Source organism: Lepisosteus platostomus, chromosome 14 (genome assembly GCF_059453375.1).
Source record: "Lepisosteus platostomus isolate fLepPlt1 chromosome 14, fLepPlt1.hap1, whole genome shotgun sequence".
NCBI classification, from domain to species: domain Eukaryota; kingdom Metazoa; phylum Chordata; class Actinopteri; order Semionotiformes; family Lepisosteidae; genus Lepisosteus; species Lepisosteus platostomus.
Window position 1 is genome coordinate 40,132,270 of NC_142624.1, and position 21,487 is coordinate 40,153,756.

At 35.2% G+C, this 21,487-nt stretch overlaps 1 protein-coding gene and 1 long non-coding RNA gene across 3 annotated transcripts in view; one reads left to right on the top strand and one right to left on the bottom strand.

The window, feature by feature from the left end:
* arhgap15 (Rho GTPase activating protein 15) overlaps window positions 1-21,487 on the bottom strand; it is a 193,125-nt gene that overhangs the window by 71,973 nt on the left and 99,665 nt on the right. For both annotated transcript variants that reach the window (XM_088606279.1, XM_088606280.1), the window contains exons 9-10: window positions 13,761-13,883; window positions 5,448-5,546 (exon numbers count right to left, since the gene is read on the bottom strand). In XM_088606279.1, coding sequence (XP_088462405.1) covers window positions 5,448-5,546; window positions 13,761-13,883 — 222 coding nt within the window. The remainder of the gene's footprint in view (window positions 1-5,447; window positions 5,547-13,760; window positions 13,884-21,487) is intronic.
* LOC148649501 (uncharacterized) lies at window positions 818-20,753 on the top strand. Its single transcript, XR_015926382.1, has 2 exons — window positions 818-884; window positions 20,365-20,753. It is a non-coding gene; the product is annotated as an uncharacterized LOC148649501 (long non-coding RNA).

The window sequence follows — 21,487 nt, forward strand, 5'->3', positions numbered from 1 at the left end:
AGGTGATTCTGATTAAGAAAATTGTAGATTACAGGATGTCTCTGATAAGAACAGTTAAAAAGTCTTTTGAAGAAAATAAGAGGGAGCCTTTTCCCATTAAATATTCAGTTTGATTACTGATATACTCAGTAGCTGATTGCTGACCTACTTGAATTTAATTAAATTGATTCTCATGTTTCACTAGTTTAATAAACAGGATAGTTTTCGCATGCTGGGTCTTAAAACTTTCAACAATTCCTGCTCATTGGAAGATGTACATCAACAGTTTTGCTGCTATTTGTGTGCTATTTACAGTGTTGGTAGTCAAAGTATTGCATTGGTTACAGTTGTTTAATAGACTGTGGATTAGTTTTTATTCAAAACGTTGAGGTTACAATACAAAATACAAATAGTATACACATAATACAAAATGCTGTTTGTTTCTTTTACTATTTCACACCACTAAAGTTGTACCATTTTTTAAATTATGCAGGATAACTAGTGCTGGAAAATTTTTCATTAGCATGAAAACAGTGGAAATTGAGAAATTTGCAAAGGAATATGATAGGTTTTCTGCAGTAACTCACTGATACAGAAGAGCCAGTTATTAAACAGTTAAATGAGTACCAGGAGGCAGTGTAGTACTGCTATATTGAAACCTTGACTTTAGGAGCAAAGCTGTTTCCCCTTAGATGAAACCTGCAGGTATGCTGGAATAACACAACTGTACAGTATACAGTAGCTGGCAGCTACTCCATCGCTCTATTGGTGTATATGGAGAACACTGCCTTGTGTGCATTACAGCTTCCTGTAGGGAGTAAGTTTCATAATCTTTTTCCAAAGACACACAAGCTAAAACAGCCACCATGCAACATGCAAATCTCATGCAGATCCAAGGTCCAGAAGTGAGTATTTTTCTCTTAATTGTGTTTATATTGCAACTTTTGTAGTCTTTGCACAAGGCAGTATAACGATTTGTCTTTGTATCACTTCTTTTTGGAATCCTTTGGGCTATTGCTGATTTGAAAACTAACTAAGTGGTACAGGTTTTATTTTTAGCTTGTTCATTTAATATTATCATCATCAGTGGTGAAGTCATACGTACGTTTGAAACTCAAGATGTCCTGACACATATCTCCATAAGACTTTCATTACAATCAAAGCGCCTCCTCAAGTCAAATCAAAGTCTGCTCAGTCAGCAACAGCAAACCCTTAAATTGCAAACACAAAGTGCTTGCCAGACTCATCTAACAGACCTCAGCTAGATAATACCAACACAAACAATTGGTTATTCACCATTACTCAAAAACTCAAAAGGGGAAGTCCTCAAAGTTTAATTTCAAGAAAAAATATGTTGGGTGAAGGGAATTCCAAAATTCCCCAAAATACTTCAGTTGTAATAATCTGCTATTAAAGTATCCAGCAGAGCTAAAAACATATTAGCAAGTTTTACTATGGGAAATGTAACTTACAGTGTTGTCTTTTTTTAAATTTATCTTAGTATTTTAAATATAAAATGCACCCATTCATCATTTTTTGTCACAGTGCATTGATTATTATGATTATTCATAATATCGTGCCAATAAAATGAAATTAAAATCTTACTTGCTTTCAAGAGACTCACATGAAACACAGACCTGTTTTTTTTTTTTGTTTGTTTGTTTTTTTTGCTTTTTAAAAAGGAAATGGTCAAGATTATGACTTCAGGAGCACATTTTTCAGGTCACAGTAATTTTAACCAAAGATAACTAATTGTTCTAAGCAAACATTCTACTAAAACCACAAAAGGAATCCATTACACAAACATATAATTCATACTCATTTTTAGTGGGTTGTAAACAGTTTGGAATGGACACAAAATGGGACAGGAATCAAAGTGAACATTTTGTAATGAAAAAGTGTTTGCCTCAAAAGGTCAGTCCCTCTGCCTGGCAAACTATGTGGAAAAGCCTGGGAAAATGCTGATCACACATGCAGTGAGGGAATTTTAAAGCCAACAACCTCAACGCTTTTTTAAACAGACATCGGAACCTGGAACTGGATCCTGTCAAACAAAAAAATGTCAACAGAGAAAAAAGAAAGAAAAACATCTGCTGAAAGATTAAACTGGGAAAGATAAGGGTTCATTAAGAATGGATTTTCTCCAGAAAGTACCAGGTATCTTGCCAAAACCGTAATGTAGACCCAAAAGCAAGGACTGTTACTAACTCTATGATGTTACTAAGTCTATTATTTTAAAATATGCTCCTGTCTCTCTTGATTGTCTATCTCTTGAATTAACTTAATCCAGCTCCTTCTGATGGAGAATGTACTACTCAGTTTCGGCTATGGGACCAGGATATTTAAATAATACTTTATTCATCTTGATATTACACACAATTCATCTGCAGAGAGTTCCACTCCTCCCAAGCAAAGTTTTTTTGAAAATTCCAGGTATTTCACACAATTTTAAAGAGCTATGTCCTGTTTGTCTGCATACAATCAGTACACCCACAACACTTTCACAATGCATTCCACTAGCTGGATGCTGTTGTACATAATGTTGTGGGAGTTGGGCTGATTCTTGGCTACAAGTTTAGTTAACTTCCTGCACAGTTCTGGGCCACACTACACAGGCTGTTATCGCCCTCTGTAGCATGATCCAAAAATGCACAACAGACAACAAGTCAGGAGATGAGAATTCAGGGAAAGTTTCACCAAAACAAAGATGAAGTTTACAGTGACCACCACCATGAAGCTTCTGTGTCAGATGGATGATCACAGCTCAGTGCCCAATAGCAATGGCACAGTATCCTAGATGGCAAACAGGTCTTCCCTTCATATGCTGTAGTTATCCCAGCCTACACCATGATAGATCCACCACCTTAGTCTAGAAATCCTTAACAATGTTGTATTTAGATAGTAGCCCATTTTTGATACCATACGCCAGAGAAGACATAGTCAATGCTGACATATTTGAGAATTTGCTCATGCTCAGCTGTTTAGTGAAGCCATCACAGCTAAGGATTGTAACTATGGAGTAAAATGGTCTGTATGTTGAGAACCTAGGCTTATTTTTGCATTGAGACTTGATGATAACACCAAATATAGACATTATTTTTTGTTGTTGTTGTTTAACGAGACCCTTAAACCATCTTCAAAGTGAAGGAAATTCAAATTTTCCAATGTGCACCAGCATAACAGCAAAAACTCTCTTCAGATTCTTTACCGTTATAGTAATTTAAAGCCTTGATTTTAAATCAGTGTGACCAACAGGGTACCAGTCAAGCAAGGATCTCATATCAATTTTCAGCATCTACACTAAGTCACCATGTGTATTTCCTGTGCATGTATTATAGCACAATCGTAGCTGTTCTAAGGAATATTGAAAGAAATGAGAAATCCAAGATGGGATTGTGGAATACTGATGTTGGTACAGAGCTTTAGATGAATATATCGTTACCATGTGTCACAATGAGAATGTTGCAATAGCAGATTTGTTTTGCTTGTTTTTTTCTGTGGTACTGAAAATTATGATGTCAGTTTTTTTCATTGCCTCCACCAAGGCAGTGCTCCCAGACTTGACTGTACTGTATGTATATGTAAGACGAGAAGAAAAGTTACATATGAGACCTATATAAGTGACTCTAAACACGTCATCTACCATTCTGATCCAGCCACAAGGCGTGCGTGACTTCATCACATGGCTGCTGTCGTGGAATGTAGAGAACAAAATAAATGCATTGTGCAAATGCTTCAAAGGCTTCATATGAGAAATACAGCTTTTGTTAAAAATGTGACTTCATGGCACATTACTTCATAACATGAGGGCTAAATTTGTGAAAGTCTATGTTCTGTCTTTTTTCTTAATCTTCAAACCAGTAACAGACGTTAACCCTGTATGGTAAACTGTTAGCAGTAAAACCTACTGCAATCAATACTTCACTGTAGGCCTAGATTGAAATAAAACTTCAACCTTCTAGTCAAAAACTGCAAGTCAATTTATGACTGATCTCCAGTAACAGAGAAGTCCCACATAAAAAAGGGCATATAATTCACAACCGGCCAGCAGGTCAAAGGTTTTGACCTATTTTTGCAGAGAATTACTGAAAGGTATATGAAAAAAATATGCTGTACAATAAAATGTATAACATGCATATGTGAATATCTGCATGGTGAAATAAATATTATCTTTGTACAGAAGCAAAAGAATTGTAATAAAATTAATAATAAATGAAGGTCAGGAAATCAAAATTATACTCTATATGTTAGTAAAGGGAAATATTAGGAGACATAATAATTAGATTGTATTAAGAGCAAAGATTGGTGACATGCAGATTAATATTAAAGAAGACTGACATTTTTTTCTTATTCAATTAAGTTATAACTTAAACTTTATCTAAACTGTCGTTTTTTTGCCGCGTTCTAAAGAAAAAAATCAGCCCTGATATTATCTAAGCGACACCTCTAGTGTTTTTATTCCGACAAAGAAAAAGGCCAGACATAAACCTTTTCAAAGCTGCTAACTATTCAGCAGCACAACCAGTTTGTCCAAACTGCTCTCATCTTTCTTGAGTCAAGAACACTGAACGCAGTATAAGCAATCCTGTATTGCTACCATAAAAAATTAAATCGAATGCTCTATAATACCGTTTCTTTCCTTTTTTGTTAAAAAACCCTATAATTTTCTTGTCACGACTCGTCCCTTCTCCCGTAACCGCCCTGACATTCCACACACGCTCATCCAGGAACTAATTATCCAAACGCGTCTCTCTCTTCAATATTTAAACACTCTTCACCGGCTTACCTACGCTTACTATGGAGAAGTTCTCCGCAGTTTTCTTTGGTACGCGATACTATTCTCGACCTGGTTTTCCTAGTTTCGACTCCGCTCTTGCCTAACGACTTGGATTTGGAATACTGGATTTACTTTTGTTAGTACTACCTTCCTCACGGTTTCGCACAGGCGTCCAGCAATTCACCCCTTTCAGAAACCCTAACATTTCTGCATGAAGCTAATGATTAAAAGTCACTTTGGAAATATTATCATTTATTAAAAAGCTAATTTCTGTCGTCTGCATACTCAGGTTTGCCAAGTGCAAATATATAAAGTTTAAAACTGTATTGAAATACAGGGTCTATTATTAGCAGTATATACAACTCAAATTCTATATTTAAAGTGTTGAGAGAGAGAGAAGTAATCCTACTAGTGTAAAAAAAAAATATTTATGATGCAATAAATGAACACAATGGGGAAAAATGAAGTTTGCAATCTATAATCTACTGTATAAGAATGTGTTGGACATTTAGTTTAATAAAGTTATCATAGGACTTCTTTCACACTGTGGAAAGGAAGTCAGTCTGCTCCTTATTTACAGTACATGCTCTGTCAGGAGCATCTTTGCTACAGTGTCAACACCAGATCAGTTGGGATAAGGTTCAGATGAAGAAGACCGTACTAGAATGTACAGCATAAGCATGTGGCTTACCTCGTTTTTCCATTGCTTCAACACATTGCTTAACAAATGTTGGTGTTGTCGTTCCTTCACGCTCACATAATGTAATCAAATGGCAGCCAAAGACTTGATCTAAATAAGAAAATAACAACACAATACATCTTTAAGTCCACATACATTCATACAGTGGGAAGTGACACTTGGCGATTAGTCTGCTGTATCCATGCATTTTTAATCTGGTTCTCCTGGTCAGGGTCATGGCAGAGAATGTTCATGCAGTTCTTAATAGAAACTGAGTTCAGCCTATTAAATACAACTCAGGACTCTGCAGGATTATGCTCATCTCCCATAACACACACACGAAGGTTGTCAAAGTGGCTCTGCTCATGTCATCTCCAGTGCTCAACACTAGGTGATTGTATACTGGAGTGTGAAGCTTGTAATAGTGGGACACCTTAGTGATGATCCGTATTTCTGATAGAAGAGGGTATCATTCATGAATCTTTGTAATCCAGTTTCTGCACTATTAAATGTCTACCATGGTACCATGTCTACTATGATTTTCTGATGAGCATAATGAAGGGTTTATTTCATTCACACTGCAAGGAGCTTTTGATGACAAATAATCATTGTGTGCTCTTAACCAATGAATAAGGTGTAGTAGTGTAAATGCACAATGAATGGAAATATTTTATATTGCAACTACCATGGAGGGAAAAGTTCCACTGTATTTCTTTGGCTTTTTAGCTACTTAATGTCTTTTGAGATACATATCCATTCCAAGGGTTTGATATCTCCTGCCATCCAGCTGTTTTTTAACCTCCAAATGTATTAGAAAGGCCCATATTGTTTGAAACCTGTGCTCTTGCTGTCACACAGCAAGATAGGCATTGTACTGGGACAGTTGACATGGCTTAACGTGTCTAGAAATCAAACTCCTGGTTAAACATCTCAAATCCAATATTCCTGGAAATATACCTATTTTCGGAATATTCCAGATCTTCAGAAAAAAAACATTGCTCTTCATATTCAGAATATGTATCCTTCTATGTATACAGCATATTCTGAATATATTCTGAAGAACACTAAGTATCAATGGGCCCATGTACTGTACATGCATGGTTCATGCACTCTTCATTAACACTTGGTTAGCACTCTGCACAAACACTACTGTACAGTCAATGTCTGTACCTCACCTTCTTAATATAGTAATTCTAAGTTTAAGTTCATGTAATACTGTACTGTATATGGTGTAGAATGTACATCATAAAAATCGTCTTCAAAAATAAAAAAGACTGTTGATATCTCCTTTTATGGAGTGGATATGTAAAAATCCAACTTTCAAAAAATGTGGAGCCATTAGAGTTCTGTGTCAGCATCTAAAACCACTCAATGACTTAGGAATGTCACAAGTACTGTGTCAAAAATGGATTGCAGGCAAACTGGGATCATTTCATTTGAATGAACACTTTAAACTGGATATACAGTATATAACCTATTAATGTTTAAGGATCAATTTAGGCTAGGAAAGTAATTATAATTGAAATAGCTAATATATATTTAATGGTTACCATGTACCGTACATGTGAAATTTCCAACACATTTAGTGCTGGTTTTCATATTTATAGTATTTTTTCCCCATATTCCTAGGGCTCCAGGTCTTGCGCATTTAATTTGTTTTCTACTTGGTGTGACATGATTTCTTACAGGTCACTTGTGCATTCTTCCCAGGACTGTAACCACTCTTACCAGAGTTCTAAAATGTAGTTTTGTTCATTCTTTAAATGAGGCTGTTTAAAATATTTACAAAATTTTACAATTGTCAAGGGTCTGCTGAATTTCAGCTTTATTTTCCTTTAGAACAGATAAACATTCCTTTGACAATAAATAAATAAAGCTCATACCATACGAACCTTTTCTATCCTGACAAGGGCAGGTTGTGGGAATGCTCCTACTGTAGTTAAACGTCTGTGCTGACCTTTCTGTCCAGCTGTGAATTCATTCAGCCCCTCACAGCAATCTGTTTCTCTACGAAGGCTATGTACGTCCTCAGGCCAGACCCAGTTTCACTGTTCTAGGTGCTTTTATGTGATATTTAGTACATATACTGCTTTATTCTTTTAAATACATTATAATACAATATTAATTATAAAATCTCAGTTCCGCTCTAGGAAATATAAAAGAAGTACAGTAACTACAAATCACAGTTGAGAATAAAAAACAAACAAACAAACATTATTTTTTATAAATAAGAGTCATAACATTTCATACTACACAGTGGAAGACAGACCCAGACTTGTCAAATGTAAATATGGTTTTATCTAGTCTATAAGTCAATTGAAATTAAATGGTGCTTTGTATTTGGACCTACAGACCCATTCTTGCTCCAGAGTCCCACTGGGAACCTGAACCCACAACCCTGAGGTCCATAGGCTAGGGCTGTAATCACTATGCTAACATCGCTCTGCAGAACATCTTAGGATCTTCAAAAGCCACTGTCTTCTGTTAGTGTTGTGAAGAATCTGTGCTGCTGAAAGAAGTAACCCAATACTTTTCTGGGCTTTCCTGGGCTCACAGGAATGCCCTATGCTGACAGGTTAAAGAACTCACTCTTTAAGTGGAGAATAGTGAAGACTAAGAGGAGAACTGATACATGTAATCATAATTCTCAAGGGCATCGATAAAGTCAGCCCAGTTGACTTCTTTAAAACCGTCAGTGAAACACAAAAGTACGTGGAAGTCTTTTTAAAGCTTGGGACACGCACTCCTTTACACAAAGGGTTTCTGGTGTATGAAACAAGCTTCACAGCTGCGTTGTCAAAGCTGACAGCCACTCTCATTTCAAGAAACAGATGGATGAGATCCTCAGATCAATTAGCTGCTGGCAACCTACCAAACTGGATAAGCTGAATGGCTTTCATTTGTAACCCTTCTTATGTTCTTACAGAAACTCAAAATAAAAATAATAGGTATTATTTAAAATAAATTCATCTCAGAGAAAATGTGCCACAGAATTCAAAGTGTAGAAAATAAAACTAAAATTCTTCTCCTGAGCTTTCAGCCCAGACTAGACTCAGATGTACAGTATTAATGTGGTGCAAGACATTGCAAAGAAAGGAGGTTCATCAATGACAGACCCACTAAAGGTCTGGAGATAATACCTGCTCATATCATTTGATTTAAACGCTAAAGCTAATTAATTCTGCATGACACAAGAACATTAAAATGTGATTATTCTTTTGCTTTCACACATTTAAACACATGACTGCAGAACTGCCATCTACAGTATAACTTATCTTAATTGGACCTAAAATGCAATTCCCCATTTCATGCATTGTGGTCAAAGTTCCACTGAGAGAGCCCACCTACCCACCTGATAGGAAATACTACATTTGGTCCCCCATTGGATAGCAGCTTTCCTTCAATCCCTACGTTTTCTCTCTGTAATATTTACTGTACAAATTCCCAAGTCACGTTGTTTATCCTTTAATAATAACATCTAATGATTAATCACAAACTTGCTCTTTTTTTACAAGCATTTTCCCATAGACCTAAGACTGCTAAGTGTTGTGCATCAAAAAAAAGCAAACGCATTCTATTGCCATATATGCACTTAATCTTTTTTACTCTTTTTCTCAGCTGTTATCAATTTAAACCCAGTGAAAACTCCCACACTCAGTCCATTTGAACAGTCAATTTTAGTATCTCGGGGCATCTGTAGTTATTCTGCATCAGCCACAGAAGCAGAACTAACAAGTTAAGCTCTAACTGTAAGTCTGCATTGGGCTGGTAAAGCATACATCAAACAGAGACAGTTAGTCAATATTGGGGTATGGAAAATCAACAAGCTTTTTAAAGGAGCAGCTTATATTTTAATATTGGGCTGACAGTGGCATTCCTATGCCCGCACAATCTCCTGGGGCAAAGATTGTCATTTCTCATTTGTAGCATTAGGGAAAAGGGGCATTAAAAAAACTGTCAGCAAGGCACCTTTGCATGTGGAATATATCCCTCTGTTTTGGATTCAATGTGACTCTTGGAGGAAATACAGAAAATGCCACAGCAAATGATACCTCCTCAAGCAGCATGAATATATTTGCGGTAACCTAAATTTAATCCAAAATTTAATAATTCGATATGAATCACAGACACTGAGCATGCACAATTCATGGGTGGGGAAAATTATTTCTTAGTAATTCTGAAATGCAACTAAGAAAATAATAACTACCACGAGTTAATAATAATCCCTAATTTGTTGTATTTATTGCACTTTCCTTCCAAAAGCATTTTAGATATAAAGGGACCCCCCTTCCTCACCACTGAAGTGCAGCACCCAGACACAACAACATCAGCCGCACCACAATTCAGATCAGGTGGAGACGTTAGAAAGGGCTTTACCCAGTGAATTAAGAGAGAACTTTAGTTTAATTAGTCCTGAACATCAAGACTATCACACCTAGTAAGATGTTTTAATAAACAATTAGTCAGATTCTCAGTTTAAAATCTCATCCAAAGGCTGGCACCTCCTACAGACCAGTGTCCCCTATTACCGTATAGGGGCATTGTTGGTGAAATTCTGCTCCTGAGGCAAGAGTACTTCCTACTGGTCCACCAACACCACATACAATAGGTCAGGCTGCAAAGTGATAATATCACTGTCATTTACATAAAATGGTCATTTAGAGTACATTCAACTTTTCAAAATAAAGTGCACTGTACAGCAAAATGTACCTGACAAAATATCCACACTTGCTGGCAATCTTCAAGATTAGTTTTCATAAATATGTGCAATAAACAGCTTTTAGTTCAATAAAGCAATGTTTGGGATGTTTTATTTTCTTTTGCTCAACAGCTTCAATATTTAATTGCCAGTTATTAGAATACCATGAAAAAAACATTCTTACAGGAAATGTCAAAGAAAATTAGGTCAGTACAGTAAAACTGTAAAAAAATCCATACATGCCTAGAATATCTGTACAAGATCTGTAGATCTTGAATGAGCACACTCGTATAGCATGATGTTGTACTGTACGTAATACTTATGCAGGCACCTAGTCCAGATTCATTTTAAAATAAAACTGTCCAAGTTTAATCTTGAGTTTTCACAAGATATTTGTTGGGAAGATATTGTGATTTTCTTACAACAGAATACTACTACTGAGAAATAGCTAGACTTTTTACAAGCTCTGCAACGATGCAAGATGTATTTTAAAAGGATCTTCTATATCCTCTGTATTATTTTCTTGCTAATGTCATTTATACTTCTTTTCACCTAATGTACCAATATTGGTGGTTAACACACAGCCTTCAATGTAATATCGTCTGTGATATCATGCCAAATTGTTTCTTACAGCTGTAATTCATTATAGATGGGCAATATGACTGATGTGGTCATAATATTAATGTAAAACTGACACAAAGATGACATGCATCATTTCAAATTTCATTTTAAAGTACACTTTTCACTGGCATGTCACTAGCAGCTATATATAAATGTCATTTGACATCAGCTATAAACTATTATGAACCATATTTGATAGTAGGTTTTCACTGTTATCTACTATACATTTATCTATATATCGTTTTCATGCCATAAGCGCTTAGGATATCCATGTTTGCATACTGGAGGATGTGAGATTCAGTGTGGCACAGTTCTGGAAAAGATCTGTTTACTTTCCCATCTTTGTTAACCTCTTTTAGATACAGTAGAAGTCGAAAGAATATTCAAGGGATATTAATCTCCAAAGATTTTGAGAACATGAAAAAAGTGTCTTGTCCATGTGTACGTAAATATCAGAAATAGATTTCTTACAAGGACATGATTGTAAGAAAATGGATTGCTATGGTGGAGTCATGCATTGCACTGTCTCTTTTGTTTGATTGTTTAATTGTACAGTGCCATGAAAGGCACTATGCAGTGTATACCTGCACCAAATGGGTAAGGTATGCTAGATAGCCTTCTCTCATTTGCTTTTCTTATATTCTAAATTAAGTGTTTTACTATTATACTAAACCATGCAGCTATGACGATACTTCGTGAATTATACACTTGCTCATTGATTGACTTGCATATTTACTGTACTTCCACTGTTTAAGTTTCTCAGTTGCATTATATTCATATCATCAAAGAAATGATAAATATATAGGAGAGGGTTTTTTAGCTTCTACACAAAGTATTTTAGAAATCAACTCTAATTAGCTCAACTTTTACAGTATTTACAGTTTAGAAAAAGAAGAGAAAGGCAAAGCAATGTAGCGTGTTCTTGCAGATTCCTGTTGATAATCATGTGAAAAGTTTTATTGCAGACAGAATATAAAATTGCATCCCATGGATGCCCAGAGCCACAGAGCTGCGGACAGAGCGCACATGGATTTCTTGCAGCTGCGTCCACTGAACATTGTGCAAGCAGCAGGCAGCTGCAGAGGTGGTTACATGAAGTTCAGTGCTGTCCATCAGTCAATGCAGATGGAGTCTGTGCAGAAAATGGCACACAGGTGTTTGGAAATCTCACCCCCACACGCACATACAAGTCAGCAATAATTAAAGTGCTCAGCACACTCCACACAGAGGTCCTGGAAACAGACTACAGTACATAAAGCAGTTGCCATGACGGTAGGTTCTAAATATGGTTTCTCTTTAAAACATTATAACTAGAAGTACCATGTAATCAAACCCATTCCATCTACAGTGTTTTTTAATCAATGATTCACCATTAACTAAGGCAAGTTCAATAATCTTTAGCTATATATGAAATGAGAAATTGAGGATTCTGTCACTTAAGTGTTACTGGAAAAATCCTGTGATCCACAGGTGAAACTTGTAATCCAGTCACCCAGACACATCTGAGATTTCAGTGATGAGAAGGCTCAGCTTGGTTAAAAGCAGAACTTATGGATAAGGGTGAGGCAAGGTACAGGGCAGCAGAAACAAACCCATTATCTCCCTAGCTCTGGTATTCTGGTTTGTAATCATTCGCTAAACACAACATACTATAAATACATCTGACAGTTTTTTTTTTATTTGCTTTCACTGAACATCATTTCAGGAAACTTTTGTAGACTGAACTGGGGGAGACCTACAGTACCAAATGTAGCTGACATGAGTCATGAATCTGATAAACTTTCACCACACCATGCCAGTTGCCACCAAACTACCCATACATGGTAGAATTTCTATTCTTATTATTTAAAACCACAGCATGTACTGTAAATAAGTTCTTGATGAAAAAGGTTAACTATTCTGTTGTTTTTCAACCAGGGATCTACTAATACTGGATACTTTTTGGTCATTACTTTAATATCATTTGTGTTTCCAACAGGCACAGATAATCAACACAGTCTGCAGCACAGCCTAAAAGAATGGGGTTTTATGGGAGAAGTAATTTCTTTGGAGTCTCAGTGGTGTGATAGGGGATCTTGTTAAATATGTCCTCAACTGATATTTAACCCACTCCAAAAGAAAAACAGTTTTACTCTATAAAACAATTGCTACACAGCACCCTTGTTGTGTCACAGTTATAACAGCATATTGTTCTTGAATTAATACATTAAAATAATATTCAGAAATACTGCTGCATGTTTTGGGAAAAAGGAATGCATTTTAAAAACAAGTATTTGTGGTTTCAAGTTTCAAATAAAAATGATAGATCTTTAAATCTAAATGTTCTTAAAATAAGAGTATTCATTTGTGGTTTACCTCCATCTGAAAAAATGCAGTGTGTCATTTTTTTTTAAACATTACATTTATATCTAGACACAATGCATATGTATACCGCATATTCTTATGTTCTTAGTGATGTTAATAGTAATAACATTAATACAAATATAAGACAGATGTTATTAAAAAGCTTTTTGGCAATCACAGCTGTATGTAATGATATTGCTAGAACTTAAGCAAAAAAAAATTTAAACAATATTTCTTAATAGCATTTTCACCTATGACTAATTAACCCTTTCAGCCAGGGATGAATGGGTTGATAGTCACAGATCAGCCAATGATCTCCAACTGTACAATACATACAGTACTCATTACTCAGTACTCAGTATTCATTGTAGAAAGGAAAATATTTCCTCAATTCTTTTCAACAAATAGGTCTTAACGGTGCTTGTGGAAATGCTATTTGGAGAAGAGAGGGGACTCTACTACAAATTAAGTACTGTAGGTGCAATACTATTTGTAAAGAGTAGGAATAAGACACATAAACATTGCTCTTGTGTGCACAGCATGACATTTTTGGACAAACTTGGGACAATACAAACCAGACAGAAGAAGAAATGCTTGGGGTTTTCAAAGTGTCCCTAGTTGGTAAGTAAACATTAAAACTGCTCCAACAAAGAGAATCTTACCCTTGATAATGCCCTTCTCCTGCAGTGTTTTCATTGAAGGTCTCCTGGAAATGAACTTCTTCAGTCGGTTTTTCACTCCGTTTTTATCAGCACTATCTGAAGCACTGTAGTTCAGCTTGAAAACTGAAAAGAATAAAAATAATAAAAGCAATCACATTTAAAGAAATAGAAATCAAAACACAAATGAAGTTAACCTAAGTAAAACACACCTGAAGAGATTCCACAGCCAGATCAATGTACCCTTTTCTCTTTCTTTTCAATTTCAATTTTGTTGCTTAAAATAAACATATTTTTTTGCAAGGATCATAAACTTCTGCAGCCCTTCATTTACATCAGCCGACACACACCATCTCTGTGGTAATAACATTTCTCTTTCAGATCTAAAATGCAATACATTAAAACAGATAACCACAGAGAAAATCGCCAGTTATATTGGGGATTATTCATTGTTAATTCCAAAATAAGTATTATATTGTGTTTTTTAACCTCCTCTGTACACCATAACGTGGTCCCTGTGAGGTTTCAATAGAAAAGAATGGTCAAACGAATTAAGGCTTGCCTGAGGCCTTGAGACGTTATTTTAGATTTACTGCCTAGAAAATAAATTCTAACTGACAATGCTAATTTGAAATTGATTGATACAATCTTCATGATCCGTGTTGTGCTGAGGTCTTTTGTATAACTCAGTGGAAAAGAGTGACTACTAATAGTCTTTCAGCTGTGTTTCTTCCAAATGTAAATGAAATGGATTGCAACTAAACAAAGTATGCTAGGAACCGCCAAGCACAGCAATAGTAATCATAATGGTTAATTAGAAATTGTTCGGTCAAAAATATTAAAGGAAGGTAAGGCAAACTGTAATTTCCATGCATGCTTAAGAAATGGTTCTGTGTTTCATTGCACATGATATGTAATTAAGAAATTTAAATTCAGTGTACCATAAAAAAATATTTGTTGGTTCTTGTGTTGTACCATTGACTATTACACATAGGCTTCACACAGTTACAGGGTACTACTATAAAGACAATGGTGTTGATCTGTACTGCTTTTTATATTACTAGTAACATTTTATTTTTAACGGATCAATCTAAAAATTGTCTACTTTTTAAAATGGATTTTAACATTTGTGGTAACATTCTTTACAAACTGTACAATCTTGATAATTAATTTGATCATTACACAGTAGTTATTGGCATCTTATAAATGCTTAAATGTTTAAATCCTTTTATGTAATCTCAAGACCAAATAGTTTTTATGATTTATTTTAAATGAATTTATTCAATTTATATGATTATCAAACGTGACTTACAATACATTCAAAACAATACATTAACTAAAATTTTAACACTGTAAAAACTTAAGTTGTGCTGGTATCTTTTGACATCTGAGGATCAAGTTCACAGACGTATGGTTAACTGAAGATCACTTAAATACAGTACAATGTCAAAAAAGCAATGGTCCAATATATTCATAGGCTGCCCAGCATGAATTTCACACATTTTGCATTATTTATTTCTATTTTATACATAGCTAATTTTGAATTACCAATTATTTCTTTATGGGCCTGTCATATCTAGTTCTTTAGGAGAGCATGATTTGAATCAGCTGGCTTTCAAGTAAGGGTGTCTCAGCTCAGTTGAGTGGGGGATCTAGTAGGTTCTCCCTCAACATCAAGCAGTGTGATAGCTTTCTATTCAATATAAAAACATACACAAGTAGAAATGGCCCCAATCCCCCCAAAAAACTAAAGAATGAATTAATAGGTTTCTCTTAAGTAGGGTGCAGAAATACTGTAATCAGTTCAAATAAGAGACAGAAATGTGAAAATAAAAACCTAGCCTTTTAGAAAGTTGTGGGTGAACTTCTTGAACCCATACAACTAGTGTATGCAGAAAATGTGAAGAGTGTACTGCATTCATTCAGTCTTCTCTTAATTACACTACTGCCAAAACATCCCCATGGAGACAAAAGAGGCAACGAAGACTGATAAAATGGTTTGCTAGGGACTGCTAACAACTTTGGAAATATGCTGCTGTAATGCAACATTAGCTTTCCTCAGTAAGGTTTATAAATTGTGTGGCTGTTTTACACAGCAATGGTAAATTAACTAAAGAATAAACATACTGTAGCAGGTACAGCAAGCCAGATTGAAATAGACAAGTCTTTGTTTATAACATACAATATTCATAATGAGATCAAGAGGCACTTCTGTGAGTGCAGGAAACAAGCTACCTGGCTCTGTTGTTGAAGCTAATACCCTGGCTTCTTCTAAGAAACAGCTGGATGCTACTAACTACCATATGGGCTAAACATACCGCTTGACCTTCTCTCATTTTTTATACCTGAAAATATTTCTGGGAACCAACAGGTGGATCAACGTTTTGTATTTTTGCATTGTTAATATTTAAAAATAATAATAATTTCCACATATTTAGACAAGTAAGTTACCCTGGAAAAAATGTAGTCTCTAGGCAATTAAATAAACATTTGCAGCATTTGAGTTTGTTTGCAACTGAACTCTGAATTGGATCACCGTAAACATATTATACATGATGTCTAATCATTTTATCAAGTAATAAAATAGAGCTGATCCTGTACTGCACAATAGAAAAGAGGAATTCCAGATACAGTCCTCTGATGCACCTTAGCCTGAAAAGGAATAAGTATTTTTTAAATTATTGCAAGCTCTGTCATTCCTGACAGGAGAGTTAGTGTCAACTGAACAAGAGGTGCATCTCTCTCTGATGTCTGGGCTCTCTTTTTGTCAACACAGAGCCAGGGGATGTTACCTGTCACTGGTCCATAAGGAGTTAATTCTGTCTCTGGCCTGTTTTCATTTTCAGGCCTCTTTAAATAAAGGCAAGCAGATCAAGCATGTAACTACTTTTTTTGCCTGAGGATACTAGATTTTTGCAGGCAAATTAAAGTTAAATATTTTAGATAAACATTGCAAAATCAATATCTTCAAACAAACTTTAACTATACAGTATGTTAAATATTTAGCTGTGTATGTGAAATATTTGCCAATGAAAAACAAAAATATCTATGACAAAATAAGCAATAGTAAATGATGGATAAAACATTATTATTTTTAAAGCATCACAGGTTAGATGACTAATACATTATATCAATTCATACACCTTCTATCCCACACTGTCACTTGTTCCTTAATTATTATGATTTTTATAAATGTATTTAGAATATCTACTCTTTTTTCTGTGAATGAACGAACACCTTGAATGAATAAAATAACTGAACTGTTTGAGCTAAGTTCTCTGATAACCACAAACTGAAACTTTTGAGACAGTAACTTCAGTAAAAGAGTTGTCTTCCACCAGTTTTTTTTTAACAAAAATCCAGGCTTACTTTTTAAATTATGATCATATTTCTGTTTGAAAATCTTCAATATGCATGTTCATGTTTTTTTTTTCTTTCTGTAAAAATGTCATTAAATTTATATAAAGTGAAAATTTAAAAAGAGGGAAGCAGGTGAAAAGATCCAAGGGGCTTTCATCTATTTACTCTCCATTTTATACAGTATGTACAGTACAGTACGTGATGTGTCAATTTAGAGTACTGTTTACCAAGCCAGGTGCCCTTGAAAGCACAAGTTTGAATAGGCCTGTTAACCCAGCTTCTTGTTTAGTTTTTTAGTTGTTCATGTGAGATGAGAATGAGACATTTATGCCAGGGATGCCATACTTGCTAGTTTTGAGATCCCTTGAGCTTTTGTGGCGTATAGTGCTCAGAGACCAGAGAACAGGCATGTACAGTACATGGCCAGTAGCAGCCAAACATGTTACTAGCCTGTGACTTTCACAGTAGACCCCTTGTTGTTCAGCCCTATTGATGACAGTTGTTCATCACCATAACAAATTTACCTGTAGTACATCTGTTCATTAAAATGGCAGCTCGCGTGCTACAAACATTTAATCCTGATGATAACTTTGTGAATTTGTAGCACTTAGAAGTGGTTTCATCTGACACTTGTGTTTTGTTTTAATTTAAGTTATTTTTAGAACTGTTCAATAACATCTTTAGTAATATAATTCTGATCAGAAAAGGTTGTTCTAGAGCTTCTTATCTATAAATGAGTAACAACAGTGAATTGTAATATTTTACATTTTTAATTGTAATTACTGCTTAAATATAAAAAATGTATTTTTATATCATTTTTTATTTTTTGTTCTGGAACAAAATGTGGAGCCATGTGTATAGTCTCTTTTATCTGTGGAAAATAAGACTTGAACCTGGTATCTGTGGTCAATGAGCAGCACAGATAAAATAATGCTAAAAATTAATGAGAGATGGAGATCAGGCCCTTAATTCCATGTTATTCTAATAGACAGGGATTAGTGGGTGTTTACATCATCAGATTTAGAACAATCAGTTACTGTTGGGATTATTATTATTTGGGAAAATCAGTTACTGTTGAGTATTATTAATTAGACAAATTAATAAAGATGAATCTGTAAAAAATAATAGACACTGCTTACATAATATAAAGTCACATACGTTAAACTATGATAACTGTTGTCCTTTTATTTGTTTTAATATATAGTAAGAGAAGAAAAGGGAGAGGGGTGGTTCCTTTTATGATCATATAGAATTTAATGCTGTTTTTAATAGGTTCTAACTATGATGGGTTTTACACATCTCTTTTTCAGCAGCAACACCAACAGTGACTGCAAATTTCTTCCAATAGCTGTTATTTTTCGTTCAATTTATAAACTCATGATCCCATGAGTTAAGCAATAATTAATTACCACCAGGGTGCACAGGAGTGCTTTTAACGTATGTTGTAAGCATTGGCTTTTTTGAAGAACTATCAATTAAAGAGTTTCTGAACTGGACCAATGCGTATTGACAGTGCGTGTCAGGGTAAAGTACTATTGATTGCTTCACATCATGTGTATGGCAAAACCAATTTATTTCAAGTGCCTCCACTTAGTTGAAATACATTTTAATAGTCTTTGGCCTTGTTTTAACACTTGAATCTATTCCCCAGCACGAATTGTAATTAAAGGTAACCTTGTTAAAAAAAGGAAAGAAAAAATACTTTGTATGTGAAAGCTTTACACTGTTCATACAATCCAAGCAAGCCTGCAGTTTCTTCAGTAACAACATTTTTCATTTTCTTAAGCTGGTCAATGGAATTGAACATTACTTCCTACAACAGCAAATCCTAATGTAGAAGACTCCAACCTTAGATCTATAGTGTTGAAAAACTAAAGCATATATTAATGCAGCTAAACTGTACTGTTTTCTGAACCTTATTTTTCTATGTATTATTACCATATCATTTATAATAAGGAATACAATAGCATTAACTAGAGACTGCCACATTAAAAGATTAAACTGAAAAATTACTTCAGAGATAAGCATGCTCATAAATTATCCCAGTGACTTTTGTCATTATCCCATTAGTTTAAGACTTAAGTAACTCCAAGTGACTGCATCAATGCTTTTAAAGTTTTTCATTTTAGATTTTCTTTGCTCCTATCGAGAGCTGAGCATGTTGAAGAGAATATGAAAAGGAAGATTAATCATTGTGACAAAGAAAATTATCCCTGTTTATTTATGTCATTTGTCTGCGTTAATCACACAGGAAACTCAAAAGGTACACGAAACAAAGGATAGCTGTACTCTTGCATTGCTCCTTTCTCAGTCTGGAGGTAATGTACTGTAGTTCGGTACAATACCTTCTCTGTCCTGGAGATAAAACATAACAGTCTAATATAACTTCCTGGTGCAAATCATAGGCTTAGTCCTAATTTATTAGTGTCTTCCTCTAAACGTGATGTGTAGTACCAATGAGTGTACATACAGCCCAAGAATATAACTGTTTAAAATAAGATGAGTTAAAAAGGCATAAACTGATACCAGTTACTAGATGTTTTTTTGGCAATGTTTTGGCAATTTCACAGCCCTGGACACAGTTAGTATAAATGCTGAGCCTCTGTTTAGGATTCCTTGATCATGCTGTTTACTGGAAGAGCTTTGAGAAGAGCCAAATACTATAGGTTTTTAGTGATGGGGCCAGCTAATATGGACACAGCCATACATCAACTCAGAGAAATGTCTGCAGTTGGAACTGTGGGGACAAAAGTAAAAAAAAAGTCTTTTAAAAATATTTCTTCAGTTCCATTTATAGAAACAGTACTACCTGCACTGTATAATCAAAACTAAATGTTTAAATATTTTTATTTTTTATTTGCAGCTAAGCCATTGACAGAGCCATCTTTAATTTCAATATCAGTTCCAGGAACTAGACTTAAACGGCACTTTAACAAGGAGTTCATTCTCACCAATGTTCATGATTGAGTCCTTCAGTCATTCAGTCCATTGCTTAACCCCTAGAACTATTTTACGGACATAGTGTAATAATAGAGTATTTTGATATCCATCTGTATCTGAGTTTGTCCAAACCGTCCAAACGGTTTATTAAAGAATGAGAGAAAACACAGGCATACAGGAAATATTATATTGTGTCTCTTGTCACCATAGTGTGCGTGGTCAGACCCAGGATTCAAGCTGCCATGTCCCCAGCAGTGCCAAGCAGAGACAAACACTAAACTTACTGACCGCTGTCTCTTTGCCACAGGGAGTGTGGAAGCTCTTCAGATGGAGGACAGATCACCAGGTGACCTCAAGAGTGACCTCTTGTGCCTGTGCCAGGGTACTGGCTCTGTCTCTTCAGGGAATGGAAAACGTTTCCATGAATGAAGGAAGTATGAATATGGAAAATGTCCAGATGCTCTATTAACGGCAGTAATAACTTTCGGATTCAATGGTAAAAGGCTAACAATATGACAACAATGCAATGCCTTCTAATACAGCCAAGACAGATAATTTCTCCAAATGCAGCTCTAATCTTTGCACATGCTTGACCTTCAACCTTAGTGTTACATGTGGATATAAAATAGCAGATTCCTGATCAGAATGAGCTATAACATTCATCAAATTAAAAAGGCAGACCAATTTTTAAAAATACTCATCTAGCATCTCCTTTGTGAATTTATACTTTTCATGTTCAGAGTCCTGCCTTACCTGTGTGATCTACTGTATACGTGCACTAATGAACATTTCAGAATATGTCTTCAAGCCTATAAATGTGTGTGTGAAATGAAATGAAAAGCTTACCAAGTACAGTACATTCAGTAATATGATGATGACTGTAGTTTTACTGTAGCTCAACTGGGAAAAACTGCAGCTCCATGCCATCCCAAAAAACTGCATATTTCATGTCACTTTGTTGGTCTGTTTTTAAATTGTTATCTAATAGGTCTGTGTCAAATCTTGAAGGTGCTACAGAGGTTAGCCAGTGCTCTTACTGTATAAATGCTAGAAAGTCACGTTGCAGTTCCAACACAGCTTCATTTGACAGGCACCAAAATCATATAACGTAAAAAGAAATGAAAGAACTGCTACACCGATGGCAAACAACCTTATTTATCTTTTATTTTGTGTTGCATTATATATTTCTGTATGCCCAACAGAACATGTAAAAAGTAAAGAATTTAGACATCTGATTAGTTTACACAGAACCAAAACACTGCCTGAGGTTATACATTACAGTGTGTTGACTTTAGTTATTAGGAAAAGAATTCCCATGATTCAGAAAGGCATTTGCTTTTGTTTTCAGTGTGTGTAAACAGTCATGGTATGTTTCCCACAAGTCTGATGAACAACTGGCCCCTTTAAACATCACATTTTTAGATCAAAAC